The sequence below is a fragment of the Chiloscyllium plagiosum genome, unplaced genomic scaffold (assembly GCF_037043375.1).
Source record: "Chiloscyllium plagiosum isolate Xiang-an unplaced genomic scaffold, Cpla_swu_hap1 HiC_scaffold_25, whole genome shotgun sequence".
NCBI lineage: Eukaryota > Metazoa > Chordata > Chondrichthyes > Orectolobiformes > Hemiscylliidae > Chiloscyllium > Chiloscyllium plagiosum.
In genome coordinates this window covers 63,272,779-63,293,866 of record NW_028270163.1, presented here as the reverse complement: position 1 = coordinate 63,293,866, position 21,088 = coordinate 63,272,779, and the positions used below count along the sequence as shown (strand labels likewise).

Sequence of the window (21,088 nt, the reverse complement as noted above, 5' to 3'; positions counted from 1 at the left end):
ACAGACACTCACACAGACACACGCACAGACATACACACAGAGACACAGACACACACACACACACAGACACACACACACAGACACAGACACACACACAGGCACACACAGACACACAGACACAGACACACGGACACACACACACTCACACACACAGATACACTCACACACACAGACACGCGCAGACACACACGCAGACACACACAGACACAGACACACACACACAGACACACACACACACAGACACACTCACACACACAGACACACTCACAAACACAGACACAGACACACACACATACACACTCACACATGCAGACACACTCACAGACACACACACAGACACACTCACACACGCAGACACACTCACAGACACACTCACACAGACACACACAGACACACACAAACACAGACACACACACACACACAAACACACACACAGGCACACTCACACAGACACACACAGACATACACACACACACACACAGGCACACACAGACACAGACACACACACACACACAAACACACACACAGGCACACTCACACAGACACACACAGACATACACACACACACTCACAGGCACACACAGACACAGACACACACACACACAGGCACACTCACACAAACAGACACACACAGACATACACACACACTCACAGACACACACAGACACAGACACACGCACCGATATACACACAGAGACACAGACGCACACACACACACTCACACACAGACACACACACTCACACACAGACACACACACACAGACACAGACACACACACAGACACACAAACACACAGACACAGACACACACACAGACACACACAAACACACACACAAACACACACACAGGCACACTCACACAGACACACACAGACATACACACACACAGACACACACACACGCAGACACACTCACAGACACACTCACACAGACACACACAGACACACTCACACACGCAGACACACTCACAGACACACTCACACAGACACACACAGACACACACACAGACACACACACAGACACGCACAGACACACACACACACAGACACAGACACAGACACACACACAGACACATACACACAGACACATACACACAAACACATACACACACAGACACACACACAGACATACACACACAGGCACGCACACACACACACACACACAGACACAGACACACACACTCACACACAGACACAGACACACACACACACAGACACAGACACACACACACACAGACACACACACACACAGACACACACAGGCACACAGACACACACCCACAGACACAAACATACACACAGATACACACACAGACAGACACACACACATAGACACACACACAGACACACAGACACACAGACACCCACAGACACACACCCACAGACACACACCCACAGACACACACCCACAGACACAAACACAGACACAAACACAGACACATACACAGACACAAACACACACACATACACACACAGGCACACACACAGACACACACAAACACACACACACACAGAGACACAGACACACACACACAGACACACACAGGCACACAGACACCCCCCCACAGACACACACACACACACACATACACAAACATACACACATACACAGACACACACACACACACACACAGACACACACACACACGCAGACACACACACATACACAAACATACACACATACACAGACACACACACACAGACTCACACACACAGACACACACACACACACACACACAGACACACACACACGCAGACACACTCACAGACACACTCACACAGACACACAGACACACACACACGCAGACACACTCACAGACACACTCACACAGACACACACAGGCACACAGACACACACCCACAGACACAAACATACACACAGATACACACACAGACACACACACACACATAGACACACACACAGACACACAGACACACAGACACCCACAGACACACACACACAGACACAAACACAGACACAAACACAGACACATACACAGACACAAACACACACACATACACACACAGGCACACACACAGACACACACAAACACACATACACACAGAGACACAGACACACACACACAGACACACACACACACACACAGACACACACAGGCACACAGGCACCCCCCCACAGACACACACACACACACACACATACACAAACATACACACATACACAGACACACACACACAGACTCACACACACAGACACACACACGCACACACACACACACTCACACAGACACACACACACAGACTCACACACACAGACACACACACACACACACACACACACACTCACACAGACACACACACACTCACACAGACAGACACACACACACAGACACAGACACACACTCACACTCACTCACACAGACACATACACATACAGACACACACACACTCACACACGCACAGACTCACACAGACAGACACACACACAGACACACACACAACGACACACACACACACACACTCTCACAAACACACAGACACACACACACACAGACACAGACACACACAGACTGAGTTTTTTCTGAGGAGGTGATGAAGGGAAAAGTTGTTGATGTTGTCTCCATGGACTTGAGTAAAGCCTTTGACAAGGCCCCTCATGGCACACTGTAACCAAAAGGTAAAGTCACATGGTATAGAGGTGAGATGGCAAGATGGATATCGAACTGGTTTAGTCACAGGAGACAGAGGGTAATGGTAGGAGGATGTTTCTCTGAATGGAGGGCTGTGACGTGTGGTGTTCCACAGGGATCAGCGCTGGGACCTCTGCTGTTTGTGGTCGACATAAATGATTTAGAGGAGAATCTAGCTGGTCTGATTAGTAGGTTTGTGGACAATACAAAGATTGGTGGTGTTATGTATAGTGAGGAGGATTATCAGAGGATACAGCAGGATATAGATCAGTTGGAGGCACCTTCCACCCCACTAACCTCCGATTATATCACATTATCCTCTGCCACTTCTTCCACCTACAAACAGAGCCCACTAGGGATATATTTCCCTCCTCACCCCATCAGCATTTCAAAGAGACCATTCCTTTTGCAACTCCCTCGTCAGATCTAAGCAGACAAAATGTCCAGAACCCTAGCCACTCTCCCCTACATCAAAAATATCTTGGAAATGACAACCAGACTACTCAGACCTCTTGGCATCATGGTAGCCCACAAACCCACCAACACACTAAAACAGCAGCTAATAAACTTGAAAGACCCCATACAGACAACAAGCAAAACTAATGTCATTTACAAAATACCATGCAAGGACTGTGACAAACACTACATTGGACAAACAGGCAGAAAACTAGCCACCAGGATACATGAACATCAACTAGCCACAAAAAAACATGACCCACTCTCACTAGTACCCTCACATATGGATGAGGAAGGACACCACTTTGACTGGGACAACACATCCATCCTAGGACAAGCCAAACAGAGACACACACAAGAATTCCTAGAAGCATGGCATTCCAACCGGAACTCTATCAACAAACACATTGACTTGGAGCCCATCTACCACCCCCTGAGAAAAAGAGCAGGAAATTATATCACCACAGGAAATGATATCGCCACAGGAAATGACATCACCTACCCAAAGAAATCCAAATACATAAATAGAAAACAGGAATTATCAACAGCGCTTTGCCCGGAGGCCCACTGAAGATGTTACCTAGTAGGGTGACGAAACATCTGGAAATGAACATTCCAGCTCAGCGAGCAAACCTATATCCAGCAAGGGATAAGTTAGCTCATTTACCCATAAACATATCTTCAAGAATATATCTGAGAAATGATCACTTGCAGTAATGTTGGGAATAAGCTGGAATGATGGCTCTGTCCTTCTGTTTGTACAGATTTGTACCTATCAGGCAAAGAAGAAGCAGACGGGTTTGAAACACATGGATTGTGCTATCAAAGGAAGACCCTGCTGCATTGGGACAAAGGGCAGGTGGGTGTCTTTCAGTCTAGGCAATTAATCACAGGAAATAGAAAATGGCAGATAAATTGAACTGTTTATTTGCATCTGGGTTCATCATAGAAGATATAAGTGCTATCCCAGAAATACAAGTAAATCGGGAGGTGAGAGGAAAGGAGTGAGAACAATTACAATCTCCCGGGAGAGGGGATAGAGAAAATGATTATGTCTGAAAGCTGACAAGTGTCCAGGTCCTGCCAAGTGGCTTTGGATTGAAGTTTCCAAAAGTCCCAAGACACTGTAAAGATCCAATCAGATTAAAAATAGCGAATGTGACTCCTCTGTTTACAAAAGCGAAGGGACAGAAAGCAGGAAATATAGACAGTTGGTTAAAATCTGTGAGAAGAGAAGTGAAGCACTTAGAAAATGTTAACACAAATGTGCAGAGTCAATATGGTTTTGAGAAAAGAGAAGTCACATTTGACGAACATGTGTCTCGGTCAAATTCTCCAGAGTAATTATTGATGGACAATAAATACTGGACCAACTCGCAATGACCACAGCCCATGAACAAACAAGGCGGAGTTTTAATGATAAAGTAAATGACTGATGTGGATAAAGGGAAACTTGTGAATGTGATTTCAATCCAGACAAATGTGAGGTGATGCATTTCGGCAAGACTAATTCCAGAGCGAATTATACAATGATCGGAAGAGCCTTGGGAAAAGTTGATGGGCAGAGAGATCTGGGAGTGCAGGTCCATTGTACCCTGAAGGTCGCTGCACAGGTGGATAGAGTGGTCAAGAAGGCATATGGTACGCTTGCCTTCATTGGACAGGGTATTGAGTATAAGGGCCCTGGCAAGTCATGTTAAAATTGCTTTGGCTGCATTTAGAATACTGTGTACTGTTCTGGTCACCACATTACCAAAAGGATGTGGACGCTTTGGAGAGGGTGCAGAGGAGATTTACGAGGATGTTGCCTGGTATGGAAGGTGCTAATGATGAATAGAGGTTGAGTAGGTTGGGTTTATTTTCATTAGAAAAAAGGAGATTGAGGGGGGAACCTGATTGAGGTTTGCAAAATTATGAAGGATATAGACAGGATGGATAGAGACAAGTTCTTTCCCAGGGTGAAGGATTCAATAACAAGAGGTCACACTTTCAAAGTGAGAGATGGAAAGTTTCAGGGGGAGACACACAGCAAGTTTATGGGGTGACGTCATATTGTGCACCAAGGACTAGACTGTGAGTCAGTCTAAGTGGGTCATTGGCAAGATGTGATGAGTGAGCTGCCACAGAAATCAGTGCTTCTGCCTCAATTATTGACGAATTATAGTAATGACTTGGATGAAGAAACTAAATGGATGGTAGTTAAATTTGTTGATGACATACAGTTAAGTAGAAGGTAAGCCATGAAATGTACACAAGGAATCTACTAAGGGCTATGGATAGATTAAGTGGGCTGGCAAATATTTGGCAGGAGGCATATAATATAGGAAAATGTGAACCTACCAACGTGGGAAGGAAGAATAGAAAAATAGAAAATTATTTACAAGGAAAGTGATTGCAAAAGTCTGATGTACTGAGGGATCTGTCTGCCCTAGTGCATGAATCACAAAGTGTTAATACGCACATGGTTAACAGGGCAAATAGAATGTGGTCATTTATTGTGAAGGTAATGTAATGGACTCAATGGGTTATGTGCTGAAATCAAGCCCCATTATCCAATATTTCAATGCAAGAAATGTGAGTCATGATTTGGAGATGCCGGTGTTGGACTGGGATGGACAAAGTTAAAAATCACACAACACCCAGTTATAGTCCAACAGGTTTATTTGGAAGCACTAGCTTTCGGAGTGCTGCTCCTTCATCAGGTGGTTGTGGAGGGCTCAATTGTAAGACACAGAATTTATAGCAAAAGTTTACAGTGTGATGTAACTAGAATTATATATTGAAAAAGACCCAAATTGTTTGTTAAGTTTCTCAGCTTTTAGAATGACCAGGTTGATATCAATTCTTTCATATGTAAATCACAAAACTTTTTTTAAAAGTTACATTCTCAAGTGACCTTTAACAATTGGTGTCATGTCAGCCCAGATAAGGTTTTGAAGGTGTGAGCTCCCCTGTTTGAGGCTTTCTGTGCCATAATGGTCAGACTGATTTTAATCTAAAAAACAGATTTACAGAATCTTACATGGATTCATGCAGTTTTTGAGCAAAGTAAAATTAATTCTGCAAGTAGAAATTCACCCCACAAACTTCTATATATATGTATGTGTGGGGGGGGGAGGGAGGAGGGTTATGAGTGTGCATGTGTGTGAGTGTAAAGGGGTTTAGGTCTGTGAGAGGGTGTGTGTGGGAGTGTATGTGTGAGTGTATAAGAGAGGGTCTGAGTGTGTGTGTATGAGTGTCTGTGTGTGTGTATGTATGTGTATCTGTGTATAGTGCAATGGGGTCACCTGTAGTGTGACATGAAGGAGAAAGTGAGGTCTGCAGATGCTGGAGATCAGAGCTGAAAATATGTTGCTGGAGAAGCGCAGCAGGTCAGGCAGCATCCAGGGAACAGGAGAATCGACGTTTCGGGCATAAGCCTTCCTGAAGAAGGGCTTATGCCCGAAACGTCGATTCTCTTGTAGTGTGACATGAACCCAAGGTCCCGGTTGAGGCCATCCCCTTGGGTACCGAATTTGGCTATCAGCCTCTGCTCGGACACTTTTCATTGTTGCCTGTCCCGAAGTCTGCCTTGGAGGATTGTCACCTGAAGGTCCGAGGTCGAATGTCCCAGACCGCTGAACTGTTCGCCGACTGGGAGGGAACCCTCCTCTCTGGTGATTGTTGTGCAGTGTCCATTCATCCGTTGCCGTAGCCTCCGTTTGGTCTCACCAATGTACCATACCTCAGGGCATCCTTGCCTTGTCCACCACTCCCCACCTCTCCTCCTGGCTCCTAAACACACACACACACACATAGACACACACACACACACACACACATATACACATACACACACAGACACACACACACACACACACATATACACATACACACACAGACACACACACACACACACACAGACACACACACAATCACACACACACACACACACATTCACACATACACACACACTCACACATACACACACACACAGACACTCACAAATACACACACACACATACATACACACACACACACATATACACACATACATACACACACACACATACACACACACACAGACACAGACACACACACAATCACACACACACACACACACGTACGTTTGGGGGGTGAATTTCTACTTGCAGAATTAATTTTACTTTGCTCAAAAACTGCATGAATCCCTGTAAGATTCTGTAAATCCGTTTTTTAGATTAGAATCAGTCTGACCATTGTGGCACAGATAGCCTCACACAGGGAGTTAACACCTTCAATACCTTATCTGAGCTAGTATGACACCAATTGTTAAAGGTCACTTGAGAATGTAACTTTTAAAAAAAGTTTTGCGATTTACATATGAAAGAATTGATACCAACCTGGTAATTCTAAAAGCTGAGAGACTTAACATATAATTTGGGTCTTTTCAATACGTAATTTCAGTTACATCACACTGGGAAATTTTGCTATAAATTCTGTGTCTTACAATCTTATTCTCCACAACCACCTGATGAAGGAGAAGTGCTCTGAAAGCTAGTGCTTCCAAATAAACCGGTTGGACTATAACCTGGAGAAGTGTGAGGTACTGCATTTTGGTGGAAGAAAATTGGCTGGCTGACAGAAGGCAGAGAGTGGTTGTAGAATATAAAAGCAAGGAAGTGATACTTTTTTTAATACACTCATTCATGGAACGTGGACAATGCTGATTAGGCCAGCATTTATTGTCCATCCCTAATTGCCCTAAGAGTTAAGAGTCAATCCTATTGCTGTGGATCTGGAGTCACATATAGGCCAGACCAGGTAAGGATGGTGGTTTCCTTTCCTAAAGGTCATTAATGAGACAGATGGGTTTTTCCTGACAATCAACAATGGATTCCTGGTTACCCTTGGTCTCTTAATTGAATGTTTTATTTTAATTTGAATTCTACCATCTGTCGTGGCAGCAATTGAACCTGGGTCTCTGGATTAACAGTCTAGTGATAATATCTCTCAGCAATCACTCCGCATCCCCCCCCCACCCCTTACTATGCTTCTACAAATCATTTGTCAGGCCACATTTGGAGTATTGTGTTCACTTCTGAGGCACCTTATTTAAAGAAGGATGTTAAAGTCCTGCAGAAAGTGCAAAGGAGATTTCCTGGAATAGTACAGCTTTGTCGGATTTTGGACAGAGTCATACAGCACAGAAACAGACCCTTCGGTCCAATTCGTCCACACCAACCAGGTTTCTCAAACTAAGCTAATCCCACTTGTTCGCATTTAAAGGCAGATTCATTAAATATTTTCTAGACACAGTTGGATGGGTTTTTGCAGGGTAAGTATAATGGGGATAATGCAGGTAGGAGGAGCTGAGATGATGGATAGATCAGCCATGATCTTAATGAATGGAACAGCAGGCTCAGTGGGCCAAATGGCCTTCTCCTGCTTCTATTACTATGAAACTTTCGCCTAAACCCCTCTAAACCTTCCTACTTATTTACCTATTCAAATGTCTTCAAATGTTGTAACTGTAACTGCACTTCCTTAGGCAGTTCATTCCACATATGAGCCACACTCTATATGAAAACGTTGCCCCTTGGGTTCCATTTAAATCTTTCTCCACTCACCTTACCTGAGAGCCAATCACCTGGTTGTTGGCAGGAAAATAGCTTTTATCACTGATTGGAGGGATTGTAATGTGGTCAGCCAGGTGGGCCTCATGAAATATTTTTAAACTCGCCCACCATCAGGAAATGACCTACGCTACTCACCAATTACAGAAATAGGCTTTCTTTGCTTTGGAGCAGAGAATATTAGAAGGTGACCTTTATGAGGTATTCAAAATTAGAATAATATTGACAGAATGAAAAAGAATATTCTGTTTCCACCAATTGGTCAGTAACTTGGAGTCACAATTTCAAAATGGTCAGCAAGAGAGGTGGGAGTGAGGAGAATCCTGTTTAGGCATAGCTATAGCTGAAAATGTGTTGCTGGAAAAGCTCATGCCTGACGTTTCAGGCATGAGCCCTTCTTCAGGAAGGCTTTCTTCAGGAAGGGCTCATGCCCGAAACGTTGATTCTCCTGCTCCTTGGATGCTGCCTGACCTGCTGCGCTTTTCCAGCAACACATTTTCAGCTCTGATCTCCAGCATCTGCAGTCCTCACTTTCTCCTAGACATAGCTATAGCTTCCCTGCAGTGGAGAAATAGGCCACTTGGCCCGACCTTTACTCAGAGAGTTGTTAGGATTTGGAATGCACTGCCTGAGACAGTGGTGGAGGTGGATCTCCTGGAAAGTTTATTAAATTTCTTGTATGTCTCTATCAAATATATAATTGAAAATGATGAATTTCAAGGGATATGCAGATAGTATTGGAGAATGGGACTAACTGGCTCACCCTTTCTGCAGCCTGGACAGAATCAATTCTGGAATAAGGTGGGTGAACTTGCAGCATGGGTTGGTACCAGGGATTTTGATATTGTGGCCAGTTCAGAGACATGGGTAGAACAGGGACAGGAATGGTTGCTGCAGGTTCCGGGATTTAGATGTTTCAGCAAGAACAGAAAAGATGGCAAAAGACGGGGTGGTGTGGCATTGTTGGTCAAGAGTAGTATTACAGATAACATTTGAGGACTCATCCACTGAGGTAGTTTGCGCTGAGGTTACAAACAGGAAAGGAGAGGTCACCCTATTGGGAGTTTTCTACACGTCTTCGAATTGTTCCAGGGATGTAGAGAATAGGATAGCAAAGATGATTTTCGATAGGAGCAAGAGTAATAGGGTAGTTGTTATGGGAGGCTTTAACTTCTCCAACATTGACTGGGAATGCTATAGTTCAAGTACTTTAGATGGGTCAGTTTTTGTCCAATGTGTGCAGGAGGGTTTCCTGACACAGTATGTGGACAGGCCAACAAGGGGTGAGGCCACATTAGATTTGGTACTGGGGAATGAACTCGGCCAGGTGTTAGATTTGGAGGTAGGTGAGCACTTTGGCGATAGTGACCATAATTTGATTATGTTTACAATAGCAATGAGCAGGAATAGGTATATACTGCAGGGAAAGAGGTATAACTGGGGGAAAAGGTAATTATGATGCAGTTAGGCAAGATTTAAGATGCATAGAATGGGGAAGGAAACTGCAGAGGATGGACCCACTTGAAATGTGGAGCTTATTCAAGGAACAGCTACTGTGGGTCCTTCATAAGTATTTACCTATCAGGCAGGGAGGTAGTTGTTCAGAGAGGGAGCCATGGTTTACTAAAGAAGTTGAAGCTCTTGTCAAGAGAAAGAAGGCGGCTTATGTGAGGAAGAGACGTGAAGGCTCAGTTAGGGGGATTGGGAGTTATAAGTTAGACAGAAAAGATCGAAAGAGAGAGCTAAGAGCCAGGAGGGGACATGAGAAGTTGTTGGTGGATAGGATCAAGGAAAATCCTAAGGCTTTCTATAGGTACATCAGGAATAAAAGAATACCTAGAGTAAGATTAGGGCCAATCAAAGACAGCATTGGGAAGTTGTGTGTGGAATCTGAGGACATAGGGGAAGCACTTAATGAATACTTTTCATCAGTATTCAGATTGGAAAAGGGCAATGTTAGTGAGAATATGGAGATACAGGCTACAGGATTAAATGGGATTGAGGTTGACAAAGAGGAGGGTTTAGTAATTTTGGAAGATCTGAAAATAGATAAGACCCCTGGGCCAGATGGGATTTATCCTTGGACTCTCTGGGAAGCCAGAGAGGAGATTGCAGAGCCTTTGGCTTCAATCTTTATGTCGTCATTTTCTATATGAATAGTACCAGAAAACTGGAGGATAGCAAATGTTGTTCCTTTGTTTACGAAGGGGAGTCGGGACAACCCTGGGAATTATAGACCAGTGAACCTTACTTCGGTTGTGGGTAAGGTGTTGGAAAAGGTTATAAGAGATAGGATTTCTTATCATCTGGAAAGGAATAATTTGATTAGGGATAGTCAACACGGTTTTGTGAAGGGTAGGTCGTGCCTCACTAACCCTATTGAGTTCTTAGAGAAGGTGACCAAACAGATGGATGAAGGTGAAGTGGTTGATGTGGTGTATATGGATTTCAGCAAGGCATTTGATAAGGTTCCACACGGTAGGCTATTGCACAAAATAAGGAGTTTCGGGATTGAAGTGATTTAGCGGCTTGGATCAGTAATTGGCTTGCTGAAAGAAGACAGAGGGTGGTGGTTGATGGGAAATGTTCATCCTGGAGTCCAGTTACTAGTGGGGTACCACAAGGATCTGTTGTGGGTCCACTATTGTTTATCATTTTTATAAACGATCTGTTTGGGGTGTAGAAGGATGGCTTAGTAAATTTGTGAAGAACACTAAGATAGGCAGAGTTGTGGATAGTGCTGAATGATGTGGGTTACAGAGGAACATAGATAAGATGCAGAGCTGGGCTGAGAAGTGGCAAATGGATCTTAATGTGGAAAAGTGTGAGGTAGTTCACTTCAGAAGAAGTAACAGGAATGCAGTGTACTGGACTAATGGTAAAATTCTTGGCAGTTTAGATAAACAGAAAGATCTCGGTGTCCAGGTGAATAAGTCCCGGAAAGTTGCCACCCAGGTTGATAGGGTTGTTAAGAAGGTATATGTTGTGTTGGTGTTTATTGGTAGGGGGATTGAGTTTCGGTGCCACAAGGTCATGCTGTACAAGGCACTGGTGCGGCTGCACCTGGAGTATTGTGTACAGTTCTGGTCACCGCATTATAGGAAAGATGTGGAAGCTTTGGAAAGGGTTCAGAGGAGATTTACTAGGATGTTGCCTGGTATGGAAGGAAGGTCTTAAGAGGAAAGGCTGAGGGAACTGAGGCTGTTTTCATTGGAGAGAAGAAGGTTGAGAGGTGACTTAATCGAGACATATGAGATAATCAGATGGTTAGATAGGGTGGACAGTGAGAGCCTTTTTCCTCGGATGGTGAAGGCTAATATGAGAGGACATAGCTTTAAATTGAGGGGTGATAGATTTAGGACAGATATCAGGGTAGTTTCTTTACTCAGAGAGTAGTTGGGGCGCGGAACGGCCTGCCTGCAACAGGAGTAGACTTGCCAACTTTAAGGGCATTTAAATGGGTATTGGACATACATATGGATGATAATGGAACGGTGTAGGTTAGATGGGTGTCAGATTAATTTCATAGGTCAGTGCAACATCGAGGGCTGAAGGGCCTGCACTGCGCTGTAACATTCCATGTTGTATGTTCTAAAGGGTCGAATGGCTTCCTTCTATACTGTAACATGCTCTGATTATATCCCTGGAGTTGTCACAAGAACTAAATGTTTTAGAACATAGAACATAGAACAATACAGCGCAGAACAGGCCCTTCAGCCCTCAATGTTGCGCCGACCTGTGAACTATTCTCAGCTCGTCCCCCTACACTATCCCAAAATCATCCATGTGTTTATCCAAGGATTGTTTAAATCTCCCTAATGTGGCTGAGTTGACTACTTTAGCAGGTAGAGCATTCCACGCCCTTACCCCTCTCTGCGTAAAGAACCTGCCTCTGACATCTGTCTTAAATCTATCACCCCTCAGTTTGTAGTTATGCCCCCCTCGTACAAGCTGACGTCATCATCCTAGGAATAAGTCTGTCACTGTTGACCCTATCTAATCCTCTGATCATCTTGTATGTCTCTGTCAAATCCCCCCTTAGCCTTCTTCTTTCCAATGAGAACAGACCCAAATCTCTCGGCCTTTCCTCATAAGACCTTCCCTCCAGACCAGGCAACATCCTGGTAAATCTCCTCTGCACCTTTTCCAATGCTTCCACATCCTTCCTATAATGAGGTGACCAGAACTGTACACAATATTCCAAGTGTGACCGCACCAGCGTTTTGTATAGTTGTAGCATGATATTACAGCTCCGGAACTCAATCCCGCTACCAATGAAACCTAACACACCGTATGCCTTCTTAACAGAACTATCAACCTGGGTGGCAACTTTTAGGGATCTATGCATATGGACACCAAGATCCCTCTGCACATCCACACTACCGAGAATCTTTCCATTGACCCAGTACTCTGCCTTCCTGTTATTCTTCCCAATGTGCATCACTTCACATTTAGCTGCATTGAACTCCATTTGCCACCTCTCAGCCCAATTCTGCAGTTTATCCAAGTCCCACTGCAACCTGTAACATTCTTCCACACTGTCCACTACTCCACCGACTTTAGTGTCATCTGCAAATTTACTAATCCATCCATCTATGCCTGCGTCTAAGTCATTTACATAAATGACAAACAGCAGTGGTCCCAAAACAGATCCTTGTGGCACACCACTAGTAATCGGATTCCAGGCTGAATATTTTCCATCAACCACCACTCGTTGCCTTCTTCCAGAAAGCCAGTTTCTAATCCAAACTGCTAAATCACCCTCAATTCCATGCCTCTGCATTTTCTCCAACAGCCTACCATGTGGAACGTTATCAAAGGCTTTACTGAAGTCCATGTATACCACATCAACTGTCCTACCCTCATCTACATGCTTGGTCACCTTCTCAAAAAACTCAATGAGGTTTGTGAGACACGACCTGCCCTTGACAAAACCATGTTGACTATCTGAAATCAAATTGTTGATTGCTAGATGATTATAAATCTTACCTCTTATAATCCTTTCCAAAACCTTTCCTACAGACGTAAGGCTCACTTGTCTAATGATTACCTGGGTCATCTCTGCTGCCCTTCTTGAACAAGGGCACAACATTTGTAATCCTCCAGTCCTCAGCTACTAAACCCGTAGACAATGAGGACTCAAATATCAAAGCCAAAGGCTCTGCTATCTCCTACCTAGCTTCCCAGAGAATCCTCGAATAAATCCCAGGGGACTTGTCTACTGTTGTGGTTCTGTTCGCCGAGCTGGAAATTTTTGTTGCAAACGTTTTGTCCCCTGTCTAGGTGACATCCTCAGTGGTTGGGAGCCTCCTGTGAAGCACTTCTGTGGTGTTTCCTCCGGCATTTATAGTGGTCTGTCCCTGCCGCTTCCGGTTGTCAGTTTCAGCTGTCCGCTGTAGTGGCTGGTATATTGGGTCCAGGTCGATGTGTTTGTTGATGGAGTTTGTGGATGAGTGCCATGCTTCTAGGAATTCCCTGGCTGTTCTCTGTCTGGCTTGCCCTATAATAGTAGTGTTGACCCAGTCGAATTCATGTTGCTTGTCGTCTGCGTGTGTGGCTACGAAGGATAGTTGGTCGTGGCGTTTCGTGGCTAGTTGATGTTCGTGGATGCGGATCGTTAGCTGTCTTCCTGTTTGTCCTATATAGTGTTTTGTGCAGTCCTTGCATGGGATTTTGTACACTACATTAGTTTTGCTCATGCTGGGTATCGGGTCCTTCGTTCTGGCGAGTTGTCTAAGGGTGGCTGTTGGTTTGTGTGCTGTTATAAGTCCTAGTGGTCGCAGTAGTTTGGCTGTCATTTCAGAGATGTTCTTGATGTATGGTAGTGTGGCTAGTCCTTTGGGTTGGGGCATGTCCTCGTTCCGTTGTCTTTCTCTTAGGCATCTGTTGATGAAATTACACAAACAAAGAACTCGTGCTCGCTGTCACCATTCTTGGAAAAAGGCTCTCCCTGTCCACCTTAACTAACCCTCTGAGAAATGTTCATTTAGCATCTCTCCGGTCTCTATAGTGTCCACACTCAACTTCCCACTTCTGTCTTTGATTGGCCCTATTCCTACCCTAATCATCCTTTTATTCCTCACATACCTATAGAATTAAGTTGACAAAATTCCCCAATTTCCTTCACTTTGGAACTCAGGTTGAAGGAAGGATGGATCTGGTTTCTGTACTAAACAAGAATGACTACTGATTATAAATAATTAAACTCAAGACACATGTACAAGCACACTCACACACACATGTACTCACATACTCGCTCACAACTTGCACACACACATACTCAGACACCAGATACACACATATACTCACACACCCACACTCTTTCACATACTCATAAACGCACACATTACACACACGCACAGACACGCACAGACACACACTGACACACACACACTGACACACACACACACACACATTCTCCAGATGCTTCCCCTGAGGAAGCACATGATGGCTGGTTCACTTATAAAAAGGCAAAGATTTATCAATTAAATGTCACAGTTCACAACAATTGCTGAAAGAATGATGAACTGGGTCTCTTCAGGTTTAAAATGGGTTTGGACTGCACAGAACAGGGAAATGTCTTAGAATCATAGAGTAATACAACATGGAAACAGACCGTTCGGCCCAAACTTTTCCATGCTGACCATGGTGCCCACTCAGCTAGTTTCAATTGCCTGCATTTGATCCACATCCCTGTAAACACTTCCCATTCATGTAGCTATTCAAATGTTTTCAAATGTTGCTGTTATACCTGCTTCAACCACTCTGCCTGGCAAGATGGTTATCAAAAATTACAGAGGGATTTTGATCAGATGGGGAAGTGGGATGAGGATTGGCAAATGCAATTCAATACAGATAAATGTGAGGTGTTGCACTTTGGAAAGTCAAACCAATGTAGGACTTATACAGTAAATGGTAAGGTCCTGAGGAATGTTGGAGATCAGAGGGACCGAGGAGTACTAGTACATAGATCGTTGAAAGCGGTGTCACAGGTAGTCAGGGTGATGAAGGAGACATTTAACATGCTGGGCTTCATCAGTCAAGGCAAACTTACTAATCCTGCTTTGTACATTCTCATCCAGATCAATTCCGTAAATAACAAAGGTCCCAGAACTGACCCCTGTGGCACACCACTATTCACAAGCCTCCAGTCTGAGAAACTACCTTCAACCATCACCCTCTGCTTCCTACCATTAAGCCAATTTTGAATCCAATTAGCTAGATCTTCCTGGATACCATGCAACCTAACCTTCATGACTAACCTGCTGTGTGGGACCTTGTTAAAGGCTTTACTAAAGTCCATACAGATAACGAGGTAAAAACAATGACTGCAGATGCTGGAAACCAGATTCTGGATCAGTGGTGCTGGAAGAGCACAGCAAGAGTGGTGGTAGATGGTAAATATTCAGCCTGGAGCCCAGTTACAAGTGGAGTTCCGCAGGGATCAGTTCTGGGTCCTCTGCTGTTTGTAATTTTTATTAATAACTTAGATGAGGGAGTCGAAGGGTGGGTCAGTAAATTTGCAGATGATACGAAGATAGGTGGAGTTGTGGACAGTGAGGAGGGCTGTTGTCGGCTGCAGAGGGACTTAGATATGATGCAGAGCTGGGCTGAGGAGTGGCAGATGGAGTTCAACCCTGCCAAGTGTGAGGTTGTCCATTTTGGAAGAACAAATAAGAATGCAGAATACAGGGTTAATGGTAGGGTTCTTAGTCAGGTGGAGGAACAGAGGGATCTTGGGGTCTATGTACATAGATCTTTGAAGGTTGCCACTCAGGTGGATAGAGTTTGTAAGAAGGCCTATGGAGTATTATCGTTCATTAGCAGAGGGATTGAATTCAAGAGTCGTGAAGTGATGTTGCAGCTGTACAGGACTTTGGTTAGGCCACAGTTGGAGTACTGTGTGCAGTTCTGGTCGCCTCACTTTAAGAAAGATGTGGAAGCTTTGGAGAGGGTGCAGAGAAGATTTACCAGGATGTTGCCTGGAATGGAGAGGAAGTCGTACGAGGATAGGTTGAGAGTTCTCGGCCTTTTCTCGTTGGAACGGCGAAGGATGAGGGGTGACTTGATAGAGGTTTATAAGATGATCAGAGGAATAGATAGAGTAGACAGTCAGAAACTTTTTCCCCGGGTACAACAGAGTGTTACAAGGGGACATAAATTTAAGGTGAAGGGTGGAAGGTATAGGGGAGATGTCAGGGGTGGGTTCTTTACCCAGAGAGTGGTGGGGGCATGGAATGCGCTGCCCGTGGGAGTGGTAGAGGCGGAATCATTGGCGACCTTTAAGCGGCATTTGGATAGGTACATGGATGGGTACTTAATCTAGGTTAGAAGTTTGGCACAACATCGTGGGCCGAAGGGCCTGTTCTGTGCTGTGTTTGTTCTATGTTCTATGTTCTATGTTCTAATTCAGGCAGCATCCGAGGACAGGCAAAATCGACGTTTCGGGCAAAAGCCCTTCATCAGGAATAAAAGCCAGGACATGGTTGAAGAGCTTCAGGGCTGAGGAAATGACCTGGGAGTTGCAGTGGGAGAGAGACTCCCTGAGATTCTTGTAGAGAGAGGAGGAAAACTGATGAAGGGCTTTTGCCCGAAACGTCGATTTTGCCTGTCCTCGGATGCTGCCTGAATTGCTGTGCTCTTCCAGCACCACTGATCCAGAATCCATACAGATAACATCCACTACCCTACCCTCATCTATCCTTTTGATTATCTGTTGAAATAACTCTGTAAGATTTGTCAGACATAACCTCCCGTGCACAAACCCATGCTGACTATCTCTAATCAGACCTTGACTATCCAAATCCTGGTTACTCCTGTCCCTCAGTATCCTGTTCAACAACTTGCCTCCCACTGATGTCAGACTCACTGGCCTGTAGATCCTTGGCTTGCCTTTGGTACCTTACTAAAACAATGAACAACATTAGCCACCTTCCAGTCTTCCAGAACATCACCAGTGGCTAAAGATGAAGCAAATATCTCTGAAAGGACCTCTGCAATTTCTTCCGCCACCTCCTATAATATCTGAGACTGGAATTTGCTCAGGCCCAGAGGATTTATCCACCTTTATGCACTTTAAGGCTGCAATCACCAACTTTCTGGTAATATGTATCTGGTATAAACCATCTCCACTTGTTTCCCTTATTTCTTTAGCATCTATGAGTCTCTTCTCTGTGAATCACGTGGAGAAATATTCATTAAAAACTTTTCCCATCTCCTGTGGCTCCACACAAAGATGGTCACATTGACCTTTAAGGGGACTTATTCTCCCCTTTTAACGAGAGATCCCTAAACCTGCCAGCTTTTCCCTTCACTCTAACAGGGACATACTGGCCCTGCATTCTTGAGATCACACTTTTCAAAGCCTCCTAGTTTCCAGTTGTTCCTTTTCCTTCAAACAGACTCACCCAATCAACCTCTACATTCTCCTCCTGGGCAGCCTACAGCCTGAAGGACTCAACAGTGGGTTCTCCAATTTCAAATAACCTGCTTTTCCGTCACCCAACTCCCCTTCCAGCCCCACCCTTCCATTTCTCTCATTGACCCTTCCTTCTAGCTACCAACTGGATTCATGCCTTCCATCGACCAACCAGATAGTACCCTCTACCCATGTTTATCTATCCCCACCTCACCATCCTGCCACTCCCACCCCTTTTATCTGCAGCTCCCCTTACCCCCATTCCCAGTCCTGAAGAAGGGTTACATGTGAAGCATTGTCTTCTCTACCTCCTGATGCTGTCTGGCTTGCTGTGTTCTCCCAGCCTCCTGCTTGCCTACTTTGGATTCCAGCATCTGCCTTTTTTTGTCTCTATCTAACTTTGTACCCTGCAAAGTTTCTTCAAAGGATAGCCACTTTGAAGGAGATCCTGCCTAATGGCCCCAAAACTTGTCCTGCTCTAGTGTAGCACCTTAACCTGTGGACCTGCCTTATATTCTTCCATAACGATGTGAAAACGGAGACAGTTATGGTTTCGGGACCAGTGACTATGCTGCTCCTTTAACAAGGTTTTGTTGTCCTTGGTTTTTTTCCAGATGGGTCATAAAGGCAGAGGTTCTGATATGTCTGGAAATATCTACATGAGAAAAGCTTTTTAAGGCTTTTTAACAACACTTGTACAATGAAAGGGGAGTGGCCAGTTCTCCCAGTTCAGGGTTTGGTTTGGTTTGGTTGAGCAGTCTGGCCGTTTTAGTTTGCAGTTGGTTGTCAGGTTTTAGCTGGGAACCCAGAGAAACCGCTGGGCCCAAAGGGACAGGTCCATGCTGATCCTCTCTCTCTCTGACATCGCTCTTGTAAGTACCTGGGTTTGATTTTATCTTTTTTGCCAAGGGAGTGTTTATGGGGATGTTGCAAGTATGTGGAACAGCATCATTAAGTTGCGATAGAGTTGATTGGATTTTCATGTAGGTTAGGTTATTCTAAATTCACTTCTCTTTTGTTCGTGTTTCATTCAATAGTCTGTGAATAAATTCTGTTTTGTTTAAAACTGTGTGGTTGGGCCAGCTACATCCCTCCTGGAATATCCACGTTACACCTGCTTAAAACAACCAACAAAGTTAGGGTTTAAGTCACCTTCTTGAAATGTTTTGTGGGGGGAGTCTGGCTTGGTCCATAACAGACCCAAATGCTCCCTGACTGACACTTCAGTAACTTGCCTGACCTCATTTAATACGGAGAGGTCCAGTGTTACATCCTCCCAAGTAGGGCCCTCTAGGAAACTTTCTTGGACACATTTGACAAATCAAAATCTCCAACCAATATTACTCTCGTATTCCTATAGGTATCTGCAATCTGTCTACACATTTGCTCCTCTAGTATCCATTGGCTATTTGGGGGTCAATAATACAGCCCCAACAGAGTGACCATCCCCTTCTTGTTTCTAAGTTCTAATCATATGGCCTCATTTGATGGCCCCCTTAAAAATATCCTCTCTTAGCACTGTTGTTATATCCTCCCTTATCAAAAGGATAACTCCCCCTCCTCACTTACTTGTCCTTCTGTCACGCCTGTATCTTCTGTATCCTGAGATGGAAATGTGTTGCTGGAAAAGCGCAGCAGGTCAGGCAGCATCCAGGGAGAATCGACGTTTCGGGCATTAGCCCTTCTTCAGGAATGAAGAAAGTTGGTCCAGCAGGCTAAGATAAAAGATAGGGAGGAGGGACTTGGGGGAGGGGCGTCGGAAATGTGATAGGTGGAAAGAGGTCAAGGTGAGGGTGATAGGTCAGACTGGGGTGGGGGCGGAGAGGTCGGGAAGAAGATTGCAGGTTAGGAAGGCGGTGCTGAATTTGATGGATTTGACTGAGACAGGCTGGGGGGAGGGGAAATGAGGAAACTGGTGAAATCCGAGTTCATCCCTTGTGGTTGGAGGGTTCCTAGCCGGAAGATGAGGCGTTCTTCCTCCAACCGTCGTTTCGCTGTGGTCTGACGATGGAGGAGTCCAAAGACCTGCATATCCTTGGTGGAGTGGGAGGGGGAATTGAAATGTTGAGCTACAGGGTGGTTGGGTTGGTTGGTCCGGGTGTCCCAGAGGTGTTCTCTGAAACGCTCCGCAAGTAGGCAGCCTGTCTCCCCAATATAGAGGAGGCCACATCGGGTGCAAAGGATGCAATAGATGATATGTGTGGAGGTACAGGTGAATCTGTGGCGGATATGGAAGTTTCCTTTGGGGCCTTGGAGGGAGGTGTGGGCGCAAGTCTTGCACCTCCTGCAGTTGCAGGGGAAGGTGCCGGGAGTGGAGGTTGGGTTGGTGGGGGGTGTGGATCTGACGAGGGAGTCACGGAGGGAGTGGTCTTTACGGAATGCTGATAGGGGAGGGGAGGGAAATATATCCTTGGTGGTGGGGTCCGTTTGGAGGTGGCGGAAATGACGGCGGATGATGCGCTGTACATGGAGGTTAGTGGGGTGGTCGGTGAGGACCAGTGGGGTTCTGTCCTGGTGGCGGTTGGAGGGGTGGGGCTCAAGGGCGGAGGAGCGGGAAGTGGAAGAGATGCGGTGGAGGGCATCGTCGACCATGTCGGGGGGGAAATTGCGGTCCTTGAAGAAGGAGGCCATCTGGGATGTGCGTTTTTGGAACTGGTCCTCCTGGGAGCAGATGCGGTGGAGTCGAAGGAATTGGGAGAATGGGATGGCGTTTTTACAGGGGGCAGGATGGGAGGAGGTGTAGTCCAGGTAGCTGTGGGAGTCGGTCGGTTTGTAGTAGATGTCCGTGTTGATTCGGTCGCCTGAGATAGAAATAGAAAGGTCGAGGAAGGGGAGGGAGGAATCTGAGACTGTCCAGGTGAATTTGAGGTCGGGGTGGAAGGTGTTGGTGAAGTGGATGAACTGTTCAACCTCCTCGTGGGAGCATGAGGCGGCGCCGATACAGTCATCGATGTAGCGGAGGAAAAGGTGG

General features: G+C 45.2%; 1 protein-coding gene across 6 annotated transcripts in view; it reads left to right on the top strand.

Moving 5' to 3' along the window:
• LOC122562367 (inactive rhomboid protein 2-like) overlaps positions 1-21,088 on the top strand; it is a 310,932-nt gene that overhangs the window by 276,200 nt on the left and 13,644 nt on the right. For all 6 annotated transcript variants that reach the window (XM_088000804.1, XM_088000800.1, XM_088000801.1 and 3 more), the window contains one exon: positions 3,870-3,964. In XM_088000804.1, coding sequence (XP_087856930.1) covers positions 3,870-3,964 — 95 coding nt within the window. The remainder of the gene's footprint in view (positions 1-3,869; positions 3,965-21,088) is intronic.